General features: G+C 40.5%; 1 protein-coding gene across 9 annotated transcripts in view; it reads right to left on the bottom strand.

Annotated features, from left to right (window-relative positions):
- crebbpb (CREB binding protein b) overlaps window positions 1-15,503 on the bottom strand; it is a 57,885-nt gene that overhangs the window by 39,574 nt on the left and 2,808 nt on the right. For all 9 annotated transcript variants that reach the window (XM_049560474.1, XM_049560477.1, XM_049560478.1 and 6 more), the window contains exon 2: window positions 3,831-4,453. In XM_049560474.1, coding sequence (XP_049416431.1) covers window positions 3,831-4,453 — 623 coding nt within the window. The remainder of the gene's footprint in view (window positions 1-3,830; window positions 4,454-15,503) is intronic.

The following is a 15,503-nucleotide window of genomic DNA, read 5'->3' as shown; positions in this document are numbered from 1 at the left end:
CCACCCCTACCTAACACGTTGTCAAAACATCACATCTGTCCAGTCTTGCCGGCTGTCCCTCTTACACAGACTTCTATTCCGCTCTGTTACTACCTCTGCTGCCAACTGAAAAGCGAGACAACCAGTTTCCTGATCAGTGTCGAAGTATTTTATGTTTTAAAGGGACAAAATGTATCTAGTGGATGTAACAAAAGCAACTGATTTTATTATTCTAGTACACTACCAAAAGTTTAATATGTATTTGCGATGATAATAACTCATACAATGACAAAAATCAATACTTGGTTTGTGCATTGATAAAATATTGCCATAAAAAATACCATGATACTATGCTGTCGATCCCCCCCACCTAAACTTTAGTAATTATCTTGGTAAGTATGAGCAGAGGCAAAACATGGAAAAAGAACAAAATTTCAAGCCAACACTCAAGCAAACCAAAAAGAGTAATGTGTCCCAATGAATGAAGAGCAAGTAAGAAAAAAATGGGAATTAAAACAACCACCAAGAAGAATATAATATAGACAATATAGTAAAACATCAGATTTGTTTGCCATATCAAACACTGTCAAATCAAAGCTAAATGAATATGTGTTGTATCATTTGTGCACTAGCATATATGTTATTTAAAGTAATAGTGAACTCAGCTACATTTCTTCTGCTCTGCACATAAAAGCAAACACATCGCCCTCCCACATTTCGGCAGCATGTTTCTCTGATGGCAGCTATGCAAGGTAAATATGGCGTGTGCCAGATTCTGTTGTTTTATCTTCAAACTAACACACACACTACTCACAGCCAGGTTCAAATCCGTGTCTTCCTCTTTTCGCACCTCCTCCTCTCACACACACAAACCCGGCGTATCATTATGTAAAGGCATTTGTTTCAGTATGGATTATAAAATAACTCATCGATTCACAGGCGCACACCGAGCAGCTAGTGTTTGTACCATAATGTAAGGAAATACAGGCAGTATATGAGACTCTATATGCCTGTATTAGAAAGGAGGTGCTTGTTTCATGTGGCGATGTCTGTTGAAATAATGTTAGTGAGAACTAGGGTGCTGGTTTAACCTTGGTTTCCTGTCAAACCACAAAGCCCCGAGACTCTGCGACACGGGGAAACATTTTCTCACATTGAACTTCAAAGTCTGCAAAGTAGAGATATTCACACAGAAATACAACCAGCAGCACATCGTGTAAAGTATTTTTCATTCACAAACAAAAACAACAAAGTTTCACTGTGTAGTAGTACCATGACACAACTGCGGTTCTTGTTGCATTTGCATTTCTGTCTAAGCAGGGCTTCCATTAACCGGTAGTTACCTTTTTTCATTTTTCACAGGGATAATCTGTTGAAGTCTCACATATTCCCATCTCTCCAGTCATAACATTGGGTGATGATAATTCCCTTTGAGAATAAGTAGGCCTAAACACCAACAGCCAGTGAGCATCTAACTATTGCGACCTTAGGCTGTAAAAATAATGGAAGTAGCTACTGTGACGTCAACCATTGGTTTGTGGGATCCCATTTTGAAGCCTTGAGAAGCCACTTCAGCCATCACCATCTTGGTTTTTTGGAGCCAGAAGTGACCATATTTGGGCAAGAGGCTGGGACTGTGGAGGAGCGAGGGGTGGATCTGAATGAGAAGCCGAGGACACTATCGGCAGTCCCACCATTCGCTATGTGTATTTTAAGTTATAATAAAATGAAAACAGGTGAGTAGCTATAGAGATCAAAACTGTTTTTTGTACCAGGCTGTAAACATGTTTATTTCTGCCGTTAAACTTGGGCATGTTAACATGGGGGTCTATGGGGACTGACTTTGTTTTGGAAGCAGCCTTTAGAGGCCATTCAAGAACTGCAGTTTTTGGCACTTCCGTGTTGACTTCATTTTACAGCCCCATAGGTTGCCACGTGATAGTAATTCATCACTTAACGTTGGACGCTCTCTGTCCACTTCTGTTACATTATGTAAACAAACCAGGTGCCTTTCAACTGTGCACTTGAGATCAAACTGGAGATGTAACCACTGAACAGATAGGTAAGTATTTGCTGTCTTTTGACGTTTGTACTTTTGAAACGGATAACAGGTTTCATATTGTGATATTTACTGGAAATGACAATGTAGTCAACAGCAAGCAGGTTGTTATCAGTGATAGTCATATACCAGAAACTTTCAGCTCCCTGGCAATCTCCCTCCAGCCAGCTGCCATTTTATTTAAGTTCTTGTCGTGAAACCAAGAGGCATTATATAAATAGCTTGTCATTTAAACTTCACGCATCAGCCATTTCTCGTTCATTGTGGTGCATTCAAAGTGAGCAACAGGAATAAAGAAAAACAAGGAGTCCGACAAAAGTTCAGTTTGTGTGGTCGGGCCCCATTTAACATAAAACTGCATGATATATATTTAAGGCTATTGCAATAACCACAACATTGACAGTAGCGCTGCAATACAGCGCTACTGGCAATTGCAGGGGATGACAAGCAACAGCCACAACCACTGTGTTCACGCTATTTCTTTCCCCCATGGAAGCACCATGTATTTACACTCCGCTACGCAAGACACTGAACATCTACTCTGCACTGAGCGCTACACGTTTGCTATTTTTTTCTGGTCAACGAGACAGAAAAACATTCAACTTAAGGTAAAACACTGCAGCTGCTTGTCACTGTCACTTTTTACTCAGCCGCCCAATGTCAGTGGAGAAGAGGCGGGACAAATACCACAAAGATCAACCGTCACATCATTGAACAACAACAATGGAAAGAAATTAATACACACACTTCGGAGGGTCTTTCCTCTCTCCCGAAGTGTTTCAACCTTCCCTTCATCCAGAGCAAGTACTCTACCTTTTGCCGAAATTTTTATTTCCGCAGATATTCCAAATTATAAAAGCCACACGCAACCTAAGAGTCTCAGCTAAAAAACATTGTGCCCCTATTGCACGTCACTGCCCTTGTGTATTTTGTAGTATTTAACCTGTTTCAAAACTGTGTCATCATTGTCATAAAATTAACAATATACTTATGAACAATAAAGTTTTTTTCACTTAGCACTTAAATAAGGATAAATGAAGTAATTTGCAAAAACAACAAAAAATGGCTGTCATACTGCATCGAGCTGTTGAGCCACCCTTAATCACCACAGGGGAATTCCTTCACCATTAAGCGCCCAACATTTATTAATTTTAAAAACAGCCTTCTTACTCATGTATTGACGGGACTAATCTTATCTGTAAAATAATGTAAAAGCAAACGCTGCCCGCTTTTCAATAAATAATACAAATCTACATGCCTTGATAATGTCATCCTTCATACAGCTTGCCTATCAATTGTGTTTAAACTCAATAAAATCACATTTTTGACTGGAATTTCTCTACTTTGTCTGGGACGTTGAAATTTTCCAGAAAACATGGACTGGTTCCATTTTATTTGTAAGGGAAGCCCTGATTCTCAAATTAGGGAGGCATAGGATTGGAGTAATAAAAACATCAGCACTGACATGAAACACTCTGTTGGGCCAAGCTGGACCTATAGAGACTGATCCACTTGACTGACGATTCAACCCCCTCAACTGGATGACTAGATAACCGACAACAAGCCAGCTATAGGGCACGCCAATAGATTTTATTTAGCTATCTGGATAAAAAAAAATTACTCTGAAATACTGGATATAAGGCACCCTGCCTGACAACAACAGCCAATTACAATGCAGTATCAGACCTATTTCTAACCTCTCAAACAGCAGTCCTTCAATAAAGAACAGCCCATTTCCTGTAATTAATGGGGGTAACTTATGAGACTAATTAAACTGAATTTTGAGCCTTACCTTATTCATGTTTCCAGCTTGCTGAGCATTCAGCGTGTTGTGTGCACCCAACTGTGGCCCTCCCTGGGTGAGTGTCTCTGCCAGCACACTGCCTCCAACACCAGGCCCAGCACCCACTTGTGCCCCCTGCATGCCCTGGCCCTGGTACTGCATGCCAGGTCGACCTCGGCCTGCCGGTCCCAGAGCCCCATTCATCACTTGTCCCGTCTGGCCCATGACCCCATGACCCTGTCCACTGTTCAACATGGCCTGGTTGAAGCCCATGCCTGTGCTTCCATTGCCTTGTCCAGCAGCTGCACCTCCTTTCTGGGCCTGGGGGGACTGGTGATTGGGAGACCCCTGCCCCAGTGGACTTTTACCAAGCACAGCACCTAGCTGACTTCCCACCATGCCTCCCTGTTGGGGGCTGGCAGAGTTGAGACCACCTCCCAAGATGGAGGAGCTACCTGGTCGCAGGAGCTCTGACAGCTGCTTGTGTTTGGCAGCTGCATCGGGGACGATGGAGTTGAGACCAGGACCCCCTCCACCTGGACCGCCGTTAGAGGACATTCCCATTCCCAAGTCTCCATTGGGGATGAGCTCATCTGGAAGGTCATTTTCCAGGTCAAACAGAGACACAAGATCTAAAAAGAAAGAAAGGACATGAGAATTAGCCTTAATCACTGACTCACAAACTGTACTGTTGAAGGACTGACCAGATTTCTTGGTAAAATGTAATTTGGATGTTTTTTGTTTAGTCTGTAACTGTTATAATTTGTACATCTGCTGTTAAAAATCACATTCATCACAATAAATCAGTTACTGCCTTTGCCAAAGTGCATTTGTTGCTAGTGTAGCAAATGCAAGACCAGAAAAAGTCAGCAGCTTCCTGGTCACACAAAATGGACACATTAAATATCAAAATAAAATTCAGTCCGTTTTTTGTATGATGATGGATTCATAAATGAATAATAAAATAACTAATTGTTTAGTTTTCCAATTTTGGATTCACTATTGGACATAAAAGAATGACACACGAATTACACAACTTCTTTGACAACTAACAACAGAACAAGCTGCAAACCACCGAGTACAGAGATAGGTTTTGTTTCAAGAGAGAATTAGAAGGTTTATTCATTAGCATTATAATCTGATTAATCAATTATCAAAATAATCCCACATAGGACCAGGTAAATGGGAGAAAGAACGAAAACAGGTGGAATCCATTGTCTTTTAATTGCCGAATTTCAAGGATTCAAGGCATCTAATGAAATGTTTGTCATTCAACTGGCAAAATGTATTGAAGAGCAGACAGGTACAACACATACATGTTGTAACTTTTATATACATAATTATATAGATCACTGTCCCAGACTGCTTCCTTTACGTGTTCCATGATCAGCAGGAGGATTTAGCAATAGTTAAGCATCTGAGTTATACTAAAATCACATCTTTTCACAATTGTCTGGCTGGTCTGCCTTGCTTTCACAACACAAATGAAAAAAAAAAAACTTACAAATGTTTGTTTGAATTGAACCTAACATGTTAGGTGTGAAAGTGCCCCGAATTTCCAAATGGGCCAATTGTTTTCAACAGTATAGTGGTATATCAAACCATCTGTCACCCACAGAAATGAACTGGTTTTTCAGTTTCATGAAGACACAAGATCTGATGAGTTATTAAATCTAAACAAAACCAAACCAGGCCTGATCCCCATACAAAGGGAGAAACAAGACATTAGGCTATGTTTCCATTTTAGGAGATAAGAATACCATATTGCAGTACACAAATTACCTGGTTCAACAGGAGAATATCACAACCAAATACATACAACAAGAAGTCTCTAGTGCTAATTTCACTACAGAGCATTTAAAGAAGCATTTTAATGCTAGACAGATGGTCTTTTCATAAAACTGGGCTGTCTCTTGGTTTATGAGCTGTTTTGGTGTTGGTGTGAGTTTGTTGGGACCGTTTATCGGCATGGTGTTGGATGTTAGCTGCTGCTGCAGCTGTGTAGCTGGATACGTTTCCACTACTTGGTAACAATTTATTTCTGTAGATACTGTAAAGGTATTGAGTACCAATTTCGGCGCCTGCTTCCTTTTCTACTCGTAGTAGTGATGAAACTGCCAAAAACATTAAATGAGCATCAGATGGACTGTATTCATGGTAAATACCCTACAATAGTATTAAAAACCACCAGCAATTAATCAGTTAATGAGAACACCCACACACGAGGACAGAAACAGTGTTCGGCAGGGACGGAGCACCTGCTGCAGCAAGCGAACATGCTGTCCGCGGTCATTTTGACTTGACCATTGGATTTCACTACGAGCCACTCGGCTGTAGAAAGAGGTGTCCAGACTTACATTCTAAAACCAGCCATTGGCGATTTGACCAGCAGAGTTGCAGGCGACACCATCAGCCGCCTCAATCGAGCTCAGACGGCCAGTCCGCACCACTGCAACTTTTCTCTGTAACATTCTAAAACAGTTTTGTCTCGTCATAAATCATTGATCTGAACCGGGCTCTGTCCACAGCGAGGACAGAGAATCATGCTCACATGTATTTCAAAAAGTTACGATTCTATGTATTGCTGTTGATAGTAAGGTAATTATTACACATAACTGTGATATAAATTTTGGGTGATACCACCCCAGATGTAGGCTTGGCTCCTAAAATTGATCAAAATGCTTAGTGTAGGCCTACTCACTCAGGTAGTGAGAACAGAAGCCCACTGATACTTCTGCTCTCCAGTCTACAGTGCGCACTTGCACAAAGAGGCACATTTGGCATGCGTCAATATGATGCACAGTATGAGCATAGCTCTGTAAGAATTTAGAGCTCTTACATATGAAACTAAAATCCTCAAGAAAAGCACAATGTGGCTATCCATCGCACATTTTAGAAACGCACCAGTTTGTGGTGCCAGCCTAAATGAGCATATTTAGTTTGTCTTTTTATGTGCAAGGACACTTAGATTGACTTTGGGCAGAATAACTTGTAGTTAGCTGACTTGTTAGTAGTAATGTAAATAAATCCCATGTATGTGCATGTAAACTAAAACAGCTCAGTCCCTGGGACAGAAAAAATGTGCAAAGAAAACGCTGTGACTGACAGCACTTGTGTGGCTATGCAGAAAACTAAACAAATACATACACCACGCAGATCATCAATAGAACAATAATGAGGGTTGCAGTCCAAATCATACGCCTATGCCAAGGCCCTTCACGTGAGGGTGTGAGTGTGCCTCTGTACGTCGACCAATAAAGGTTTACCAGCACAACAGCCACACCCCCACACAAGCCTAGCTCAGTGTCTGGAGCCACCATGTTACTTATGTTGGAGAGAAAACCAACCTGTTTATTGATGAAATATAGTGGCAATAAATGGGAGCTTAAATATCACAGCTACATGCTTCAAATCAAGTGTTCAACCTTTCAGCGCGTAAGGTTAAAGCAACAAGTCTCAGAGTATAGCAAGGGACATGAATGGTGCATAGCTGAGAGCGAGCACCGGTGCCTTGCCCGAGGCTTACTCAGCAACAAGGCCGAGATCACACAAATTTAAGAGGGAGAGGATACAGCGGAGCCAAAATGCTAGCTGAGGGAGAATATCTGCCTTTAGCATGCCATTATTCTTTTCAAAAGGCTGAGGGTATGATTTGATTTTGCTCCTTATACAACAAGGATATGATGAGCAGATCCAGTGGCGAGCGTGCCAAGTAGTGACAACGGAAGCATCCACTAACCACAGAATCCCGACACTTGAGTCACACTATTCTCACCTGGAGAGGACATTGCTGCTGCCGGTTGTAATTCACCCAAAAGCTTTTCAGCAGCCACATGAAAATCTTCAATTAGACTCTTCAGTCTGGGAGATAATAACAGGCTGTGCGGCAGGCTGTTGCTGCCTTACCAGAATCAGAAAGAGACGGGATGAAGATGGAAAAGGGTGAGATGCTCCCTCTCTCTCCCCAAGGGAAAGGGAGCAAAGTCGCTATGCAATCATGGCATTGCTTAGGGATATATATATAGATTTATAAGAGAGACCAAGCTAAACAAGGGCAAAGCAATTACTGTGCAGCCTTTAATATGCAGTAGCACACAGGAAAATGGCTTTTAACAAAAGGGGGAACTGAAACAATTAAAAACAAACCAAGAGGTACTACGGTGGACCATAGCCAGTGTGAGAACACCTAAGGAATGGTCTCAAGCAGATATTTTGCTGTTTTTCTATTGCGTCTCTTTGTCTGCATTACTTTTCACGTTTATTTGGAGAACATAATCTTAATTTTCAAAATCATCTGCCTCAGCATAGACGTGGCCTCACTGAACACTACAACATTCTGAATTTGATGCAGATCATGTAAATGGCATATTCAGAAAAAGGCCTTTTTCCAAAAGTAGCATTTTAATATTAGGATGTCACATAAGACATAATTTGGGTTTTAGGGGCATTTTCCAGACATGTATACAGTGCAAACGTAACATGCGTTTCAACTAGGGTTTTTACAGCAGTTTGCAACACATGGCCTCTTGCCTTTTTACGGTGAGCTCTGTGCGTCGCCATGGATGCACTGTACACTCACCAACTAGCCAACAGTTTGCTAGACTGGAGATACATGCCCAAAAGAAATGCTCACATTTCTGGTCAGAAGTAAAAACACACTTGCTTTTAAACATTATGAAAGACTTGGATATCAACAGGTCGTTAAATAAATGCAAACGTCACGACAACTATCTTTTTAAGAAGGTAGTTGAACGTAGCTGTGTTCATACTGTCCAACAAGTTCACCAAGAAGCAAAATGACTAGGGATGCACCGAAATGAAAATTTGTGGCCGAAGCCGAAGCCGAATAATATTAAACGCCTGGCCGAATACCAAGTACCGAATACCGAATATCGTTGTTTAGTTTTTCATTAGTTTTTGCAGGTGAACCCCCTCCAGATTAGTGTTGTCACGGTACCAAAATTGGATCCCACTGTACAATACCAATGAAAATATCATGGTTCTGAGTAGTATCACAATACCACAGCAAAAATGAGGCAGATGTGCCTTTTGTCATTTGTAAAAAGATAAATCACTTTTCTATAATACATCAATGATATTTCAATGGAACAAATTACTTACTGACTTATTCATACTTCAAAAACAGCATCAATAAGTGATTAACATAGGGGAGATCAATATAAAATAAATAAATAAAATAAGAATCAACCAGCCACCCTACTCCCCTGACAGTCCCTTCATAAGTAAAGAACAGTCCCTAAAGTGCGCTGAAGTTTGTGGACCGTTAACGGCTCGTTTCTCCTCTGATACGTCACATACCTGTGTTCGGCTGCCTCGGCTGTTCAGGTAGCCTACTTCTGGGCAGTCCACACGCCAAGAAGAGAATATTATTGGAGCCGACTTCTCCTCGCCGGTAAGCCGATGGCCGCCATATTTGACAGGAATACATTACTGTCTGTGACCCCCGTTCAACCCACAATCGGTGGGATTCGCCTTTCGTTTCTGCTGAAATCTGTAGGCTGCTCGCACAGCGTGCTGAATGATTTAAGCCTATTTTGCTTGCTCAAAACTATTTTTAGTCGCAAATGCAAGTGTTGTGATGGATGGATCGCCACACTGCCGACATTTCAATCTGCCCGTCACGGCACACTGTTTGATTGCATTATCAAAACCGCGCCGCTATTATTCGGCCTTGCTTTTCACTTATTCCACCGAATACCGAATGTGTGTTTTTTTGCAATATTCGGCCGAATATATTCGGTCACCGAATATTCAGTGCATCCCTAAAAATGACATAAGCGGCTCCAGCTGTTCAACTTTTCCATTATTTTGATGTGATAAACGACATGTTGGGGCACGTTAAAAGTATGCACAGCTGCATGCAAACAGGAATAGTGGAATATTCATTTTCATTAACCATGTGAAGAGTGAAGTAGGAATATTGTGTTTTTCTGAGTATGAGCGAAAACCATATTTGGTGCATGCAAATGTAGTCACTGTTGAGTGCTTTGTCCTCATTCAGCTTGGCTATACTTTTGTTTAGAAAAAAAAAACAGTTTATTGGGGTGTTATAAACACAACATTAAGAAAATTTCATGCCACATTTAAAAATTGAGGCTGGGCAGTATTCTACACTTTTGATTGGCAGGACATTTGTAAAACTTTTAATATGGTGCTTTATAAGAAGAGCTGTGATGACTTCAAGATGTGCAAAATTAGTGGCACTTGTAAAGCTAGGGCTGCAGCGATTTGCTGCACAGTGTTTATGACGACCACAGCTATTCAGAGAAAATGACAAAAAAAAAATTTGGTGAGGCTACATGATCCGAGAGGGCAAGAAAGGTTTTTTTATTCAGCTCCTGCAGACAGACTCTTAGATTTTAATGAAAGGAGCAGCTTACAGTCTCTTTGCACAGGATATAAGCATCTTGTGGATGTGTAAGATGCAAAAGCTTAAAGCACAGGGAGGTAATGGGTTAAGGTGAAGAGGCCAGCGGGGTAGGCCTGTTTGGGGTGGGTGATAGGATGGCATCCACTGCCACTCGCCACTCTCCTCATCTCAATCAGTTACACCTTAGTTGAGACATGAACCAGCAGTTCAAGATAATCCTCTGCCACTGCTTCGCTGGTGTAAGACAACGTTTTAACACTTGACTGTATTTAAACGCCAGCTAATGCTAATAAAGCTGAATAATTCTCACCCAGGGGTTAGGGTTCATACATACAGGCCGGACAAAGGAGGAGGAACCCCCGCCACATGAACAGTGGGGTTGAAAACTGCTTCAGAAAAAATCCATCCACCTAGTCCCACCTAGGTTGAATAAAAGGTTTCGAAATCTGCCATCTAAACACCAGAAGTCTTGCACCTAAACTGGAAGAAATTAAGATCATGCTTTTGCAATCAAAAGCACACATAATGGCAATTTCGCAAATCTGGTTAAGTCCAAGTATGCCTGATTCTTTTCTCTCGATAGAAAATTACGTCCTCTAACGTAAACCGCACTGATAAACCTGGTTACAGTCATTGTCACCTGTAAGCCCCCCCAGTATCAGTACAAGTGATTTCTTATCACAGCTCACTGATCTAATTAAATCAGTCAAAACAAAGGAGATGGTTATACTGGGTGATTTTAACCTGGACTGGAATGACAGCTCATCAAAATCATTGAAAGCAACTGCAATAAAGCTTGGTCTCCATCAATTAATCAAGGAGCCTACCAAAATCAGTAACACTCGCACTTCAGTCCTTGACCTTATATTCACCAATCAATGCCCTAAATACACAATGGCAGGAGTAATACACACCCCACTATCAGACCACTCTCTTATTTATACTGTAAGGAAAAATGTTAAAACCCTGGGAAGCCAAATCCGCCACTCCATCTCAAAAATACCAAATTCTAAACTGCCACAATTTAATGCTGAAATTAGAGACATTGATTGGAGCAAGGAATTATCATCCAAAAACCCAGAACATATCCTGCATCAGTTTTATCACAAAATGGAATCCACTCACAAAAAATACACCACTGCTTATAGTATACAATCCCGACAGTTCAAATTACCATGGCTAAATTATGAAATTCTGCTACTACTAAAACTGAAGACTCTCTCCCTCAAAAATATCAAACAGCCAAACTGCCTACTTCAAAACACAAATCATGCAAACTGCTTCAAAACCCAAAACACTATGGCAGACCCTCAATAAAAACGACAACATTCAAATTTCTGAACAAGGCACCGGTATTACTGCAACTGAGTGCTTTCAATGCTTATTTTGTTACATCTCTTAAAGAACTAGCATCGCAATTTGATTCTCCATCACACACCACACCTGTTTCTTGTTCTACATTCCCCCAGTTCTCCTTCTCTGAAGCATGAAATGTTTAACATTTTGAACTCCTTGAAAACCTCTCGTGCTTGTGATGTTTATGGTTTAAACACGGATTTCTAAAGACTCATGCCGACAGCCTTATGCCTCTTCTCCACCATCTGATCAATCACTGTATCAGGCTCTCTATCTTTCCCTCCAACTGGAAAACAGCTCAAGTCACCCCTGCTTTTAAATCTGGGGATCCAACCCTGGTTTCAAGTTACAGGCCAATATGCATTCCTCCCGAATTATCAAAATTATTGGAAAACTCCTTTACAACCAACTTTGCACTACCCAAGTAGTTAAAATCAATCAGGTAACATCTCCCCTTCTAACTTGTAATAGTGGAGTTCCACAAGGCAGCATCTTGGACCCCCTACTTTTTCTCCTTTACATCAATGACGTTCCTAACGTGTAAATATTCTAATTGTTTTCTATATGCTGATGACATTGTAATTTTTCTCTCTGACCCAAACCCTGACATCTTAAATTCAAAGCTGATCCATCTGCTCAAACCACTTACATGACTGGCTGAAACATAATCATTAAACTATCACTGTCAAGAAAACAGAATGTATGTATTTTCATTCCCCTAAAAAACACAATATCTATGTCTGACCCTATTCAGTTTTCAAATCAAACACTAACCATCACAGAAACCTACAAATATCTTGGGAGTATATCTTGACTCACATCTCACTTATTGACACCACATTCAGAATCTAACAAAGAAGCTCAACCAGAAACTGTACATCTATAAAAAGATCAGACCATATCTCACCCCTGCTGTTTCAGACACATACCTAACATGCAATCTTTCTCTCGAATATATCCTCATATGGTCCTGAACCACCAAGGAAAACACTGAACCCATAGCAAGAACATACAACAGAACTTTGATGATCCACGGTAACCTCCATCTTTGGACTCATCACTGCATCACACTCTCCCATTCTAACACCCCGACTTTTCAAAACCACACCAATAATCTATTAAACTCTATTTTCAGATCCTACACAACAATCCCACACTTACTACACTACTTTCAAGTCACAACACAAGACGGCAACACGTCACTAGATCAGTCTCGCATGCACTTATTCCTATACTACCTTACAAAAACAACTACGGTCAGAGATCATTTTGTCACACTCACTCAAAGTTTTGAAACGAGATCCCACACTACATCAGAGCAATACCCTCTTTTACACATTTTAAACACGCATTTCAACACCACCTGATGGAAGGACAGACCTGCAACCACTGATTTATATCCTACATCCCATTTTATTCACTCCACTTCAGTCCGCTACTTTGCAATGTCTACGTAGCTGCCTACATTTTGTTGTTTACCCTCTGCTGATTATTTCTGTTTAGTATTTTATACTGTAACGTGTTTTTGTTGCATAGCAGGAACCTGCTGAAAACCAGCTGGCCTGACTCAGTTTAACTGAGTCAGGCCAGTTTTAATTGTAACACACCATGTTACTTTAATTCCTTTCCTGTATAAATAAATGAATTAATTAACGAAAAAAAAAAACATACAGCTGAAAACAAGCTTGGCACTGACCTGTGGCCACAGGCACAAACACATACTGACACAAGACCAGAGCGCCATAAAAAACCGTCACACATTAACATAAACATCAAAGACAGGCTGCTAATCTGTGGCTGTGAGCGACAGATCAGTGTGCAGAGGGCTGGATGTGGCAAAGTGGGACATCTTGACTATTTATCAGACTAACAAGGCTTTACCTATAACAAACGTGACCCTGGAACCCAAATGCATTAGGGTATACCGTTATAATATGCCTTTGTAACACATTTGTGGAAACAAATAATTGCCACAATGATTAATCCAACAATCTGAATTTACATAGTCTGAATTCTCCTCTATAAAATTTTACATAGCCATTTTTTGTGATGTTCCTAACAACTTATTTTCCTGACGTTTAATCTGAAGTTTAAACTTAGACTTGTCGACTAGTCCAAAAGTAAGAGAACCCCCAAATAACAGTCAAAATTGAGCCCAATTTAATCTATAAGGTTAAACATTGTCTGAAAAAATAGCACAATTATAAGAACCTTTAGAAGTATTTAATCTTATTTTTTGACAACCAAATCGTATTTTAAATGGTGCTGAAATGTGTGGCATTTGACACTGTGCATAATGAATAATGCACATTATCCTACAAAACATGACAACAATTCACCTAATAAAAGTTAGCTGTTGAAGACAATATTTTTAGGAAAAAATCTTTAGAAAACGTATCTGATTATTACAACAGCATTTTCACTGGGTGAACGCAATTGCATAAAGTAAAAGGCTAGTTATTGTAATCAAGTTAAACCAAGTAGTATTTTGGTGCTAGTGAGCATAGCAATATTCAATCGACTGGACAACTTATCACAGACATCTATATCAAGATCTGCAATTATAAAAACATTATTTCTTTTAAGCGTTAAGAGTTCAAGATATGAAATTCTCGACTGAAAAAAAAAATTAATCTGTAGTCACTTTCACTGTAAAATTATGTTAAACACAAATTGGCTGATTCACGTCATGCATTTAAAAAACTTTCAAATCAAACAAACCAAGTAAATTTGAGTGTGCACAAGAAAACAGCAGAGCAGAAGAGCGAGGCTGCGAGCCACAAGTTCCTCACAGATCCCCCTCCAAAATTTCTCAGAATTAGGGCTTTTTCAACTCAAGAAAAAAAAAACTACTTATCCTCCCATCTGCAGTCTGGCACTTAAAGTCTTCTCAGTGTACTTAAGATCCCGAACTGCATCCAGGACTTCAAAGAGAGCAGGTCTACAAGAGACACTGTGCAACGTCTTACTGGGTACATGTGTTAATGTGTGTGTGTGTGTGTGTGTGTGTGTGTGTGTGTGTCTACTGAGACAGAAAGGGCTTCTGGCAGCAGTGGGGGAGGAGTCGGTCTCGGTGTCGGGCTGCTTTATTGCCCAGCGAAAGCTCCTGTCACCCCTCTGAGAAGATGAGCTACCTTGGCTGAAGACCGAGGACTGTCGGCGAGCCTAGATAATGCAGCCGCCCGCAGCGGACGAGACAGGCCGAACAAAGAAACTTCACATTTCTCAGCTGTTTGTAAATGGCAGACAGATGTTTCCGATCTCCGCTGCGATTTAAATTAAGCAACTGCACCAGTCTTTATGTACTCTCTAGAAGACGAGAGTTAAGAGGTGGCTGCAGTGGCTCACTCCCAAAACTGACTGCAATGAAACGAGACAGCCCATGCTTTCTCAGTGTTTGGTGCTGGCTACTACACAAAGAATACCGACAACGCTACAATCCGTACACTGCACGTATCACACATACACAACTAGGGTTTGTCAAGAAGAGTAATACTACTGGATGGACCACTGAATGGATGGCCAATGAAGGTAGAAGCAGTATTTTACTACTGGCTTATAAGCATAGTAAAAGTGGTTCATTGCGGGTCGACTTTATAACTGAAATAAAAAGTCAAAATGTATACTCTTGCAGTCACAGTTGAAGGAGCTCACTGAGAAGTTTTCAGGTCTGAAGTTGAGATTCAACAATTGGTCAATTAGTAGATCGCCATAAAATTAATTACAGCTTTTGTATTCAATTCAGTAGAAATGCCGACCAGTTTCTTCAATGTCTAAAATTTTCTGCTTTTCTTTGTTTTATATATTTTTTTTTATATATTTTGAGGTTTTGGACTGCAGGTTGGCCAAAACAAGGAGACAGAATTGTTCTAATACCAATATTGGAAAAATGCCTCCAATACTGTCTAAAACGCTGGCAAGTGCGCAAGTCTTTG

The sequence above is a fragment of the Epinephelus fuscoguttatus genome, linkage group LG19 (genome assembly GCF_011397635.1).
Source record: "Epinephelus fuscoguttatus linkage group LG19, E.fuscoguttatus.final_Chr_v1".
Lineage (NCBI taxonomy): Eukaryota > Metazoa > Chordata > Actinopteri > Perciformes > Serranidae > Epinephelus > Epinephelus fuscoguttatus.
Note: the sequence above shows the minus strand (reverse complement) of the source record. Positions and strands in the feature narration are given on the sequence as shown.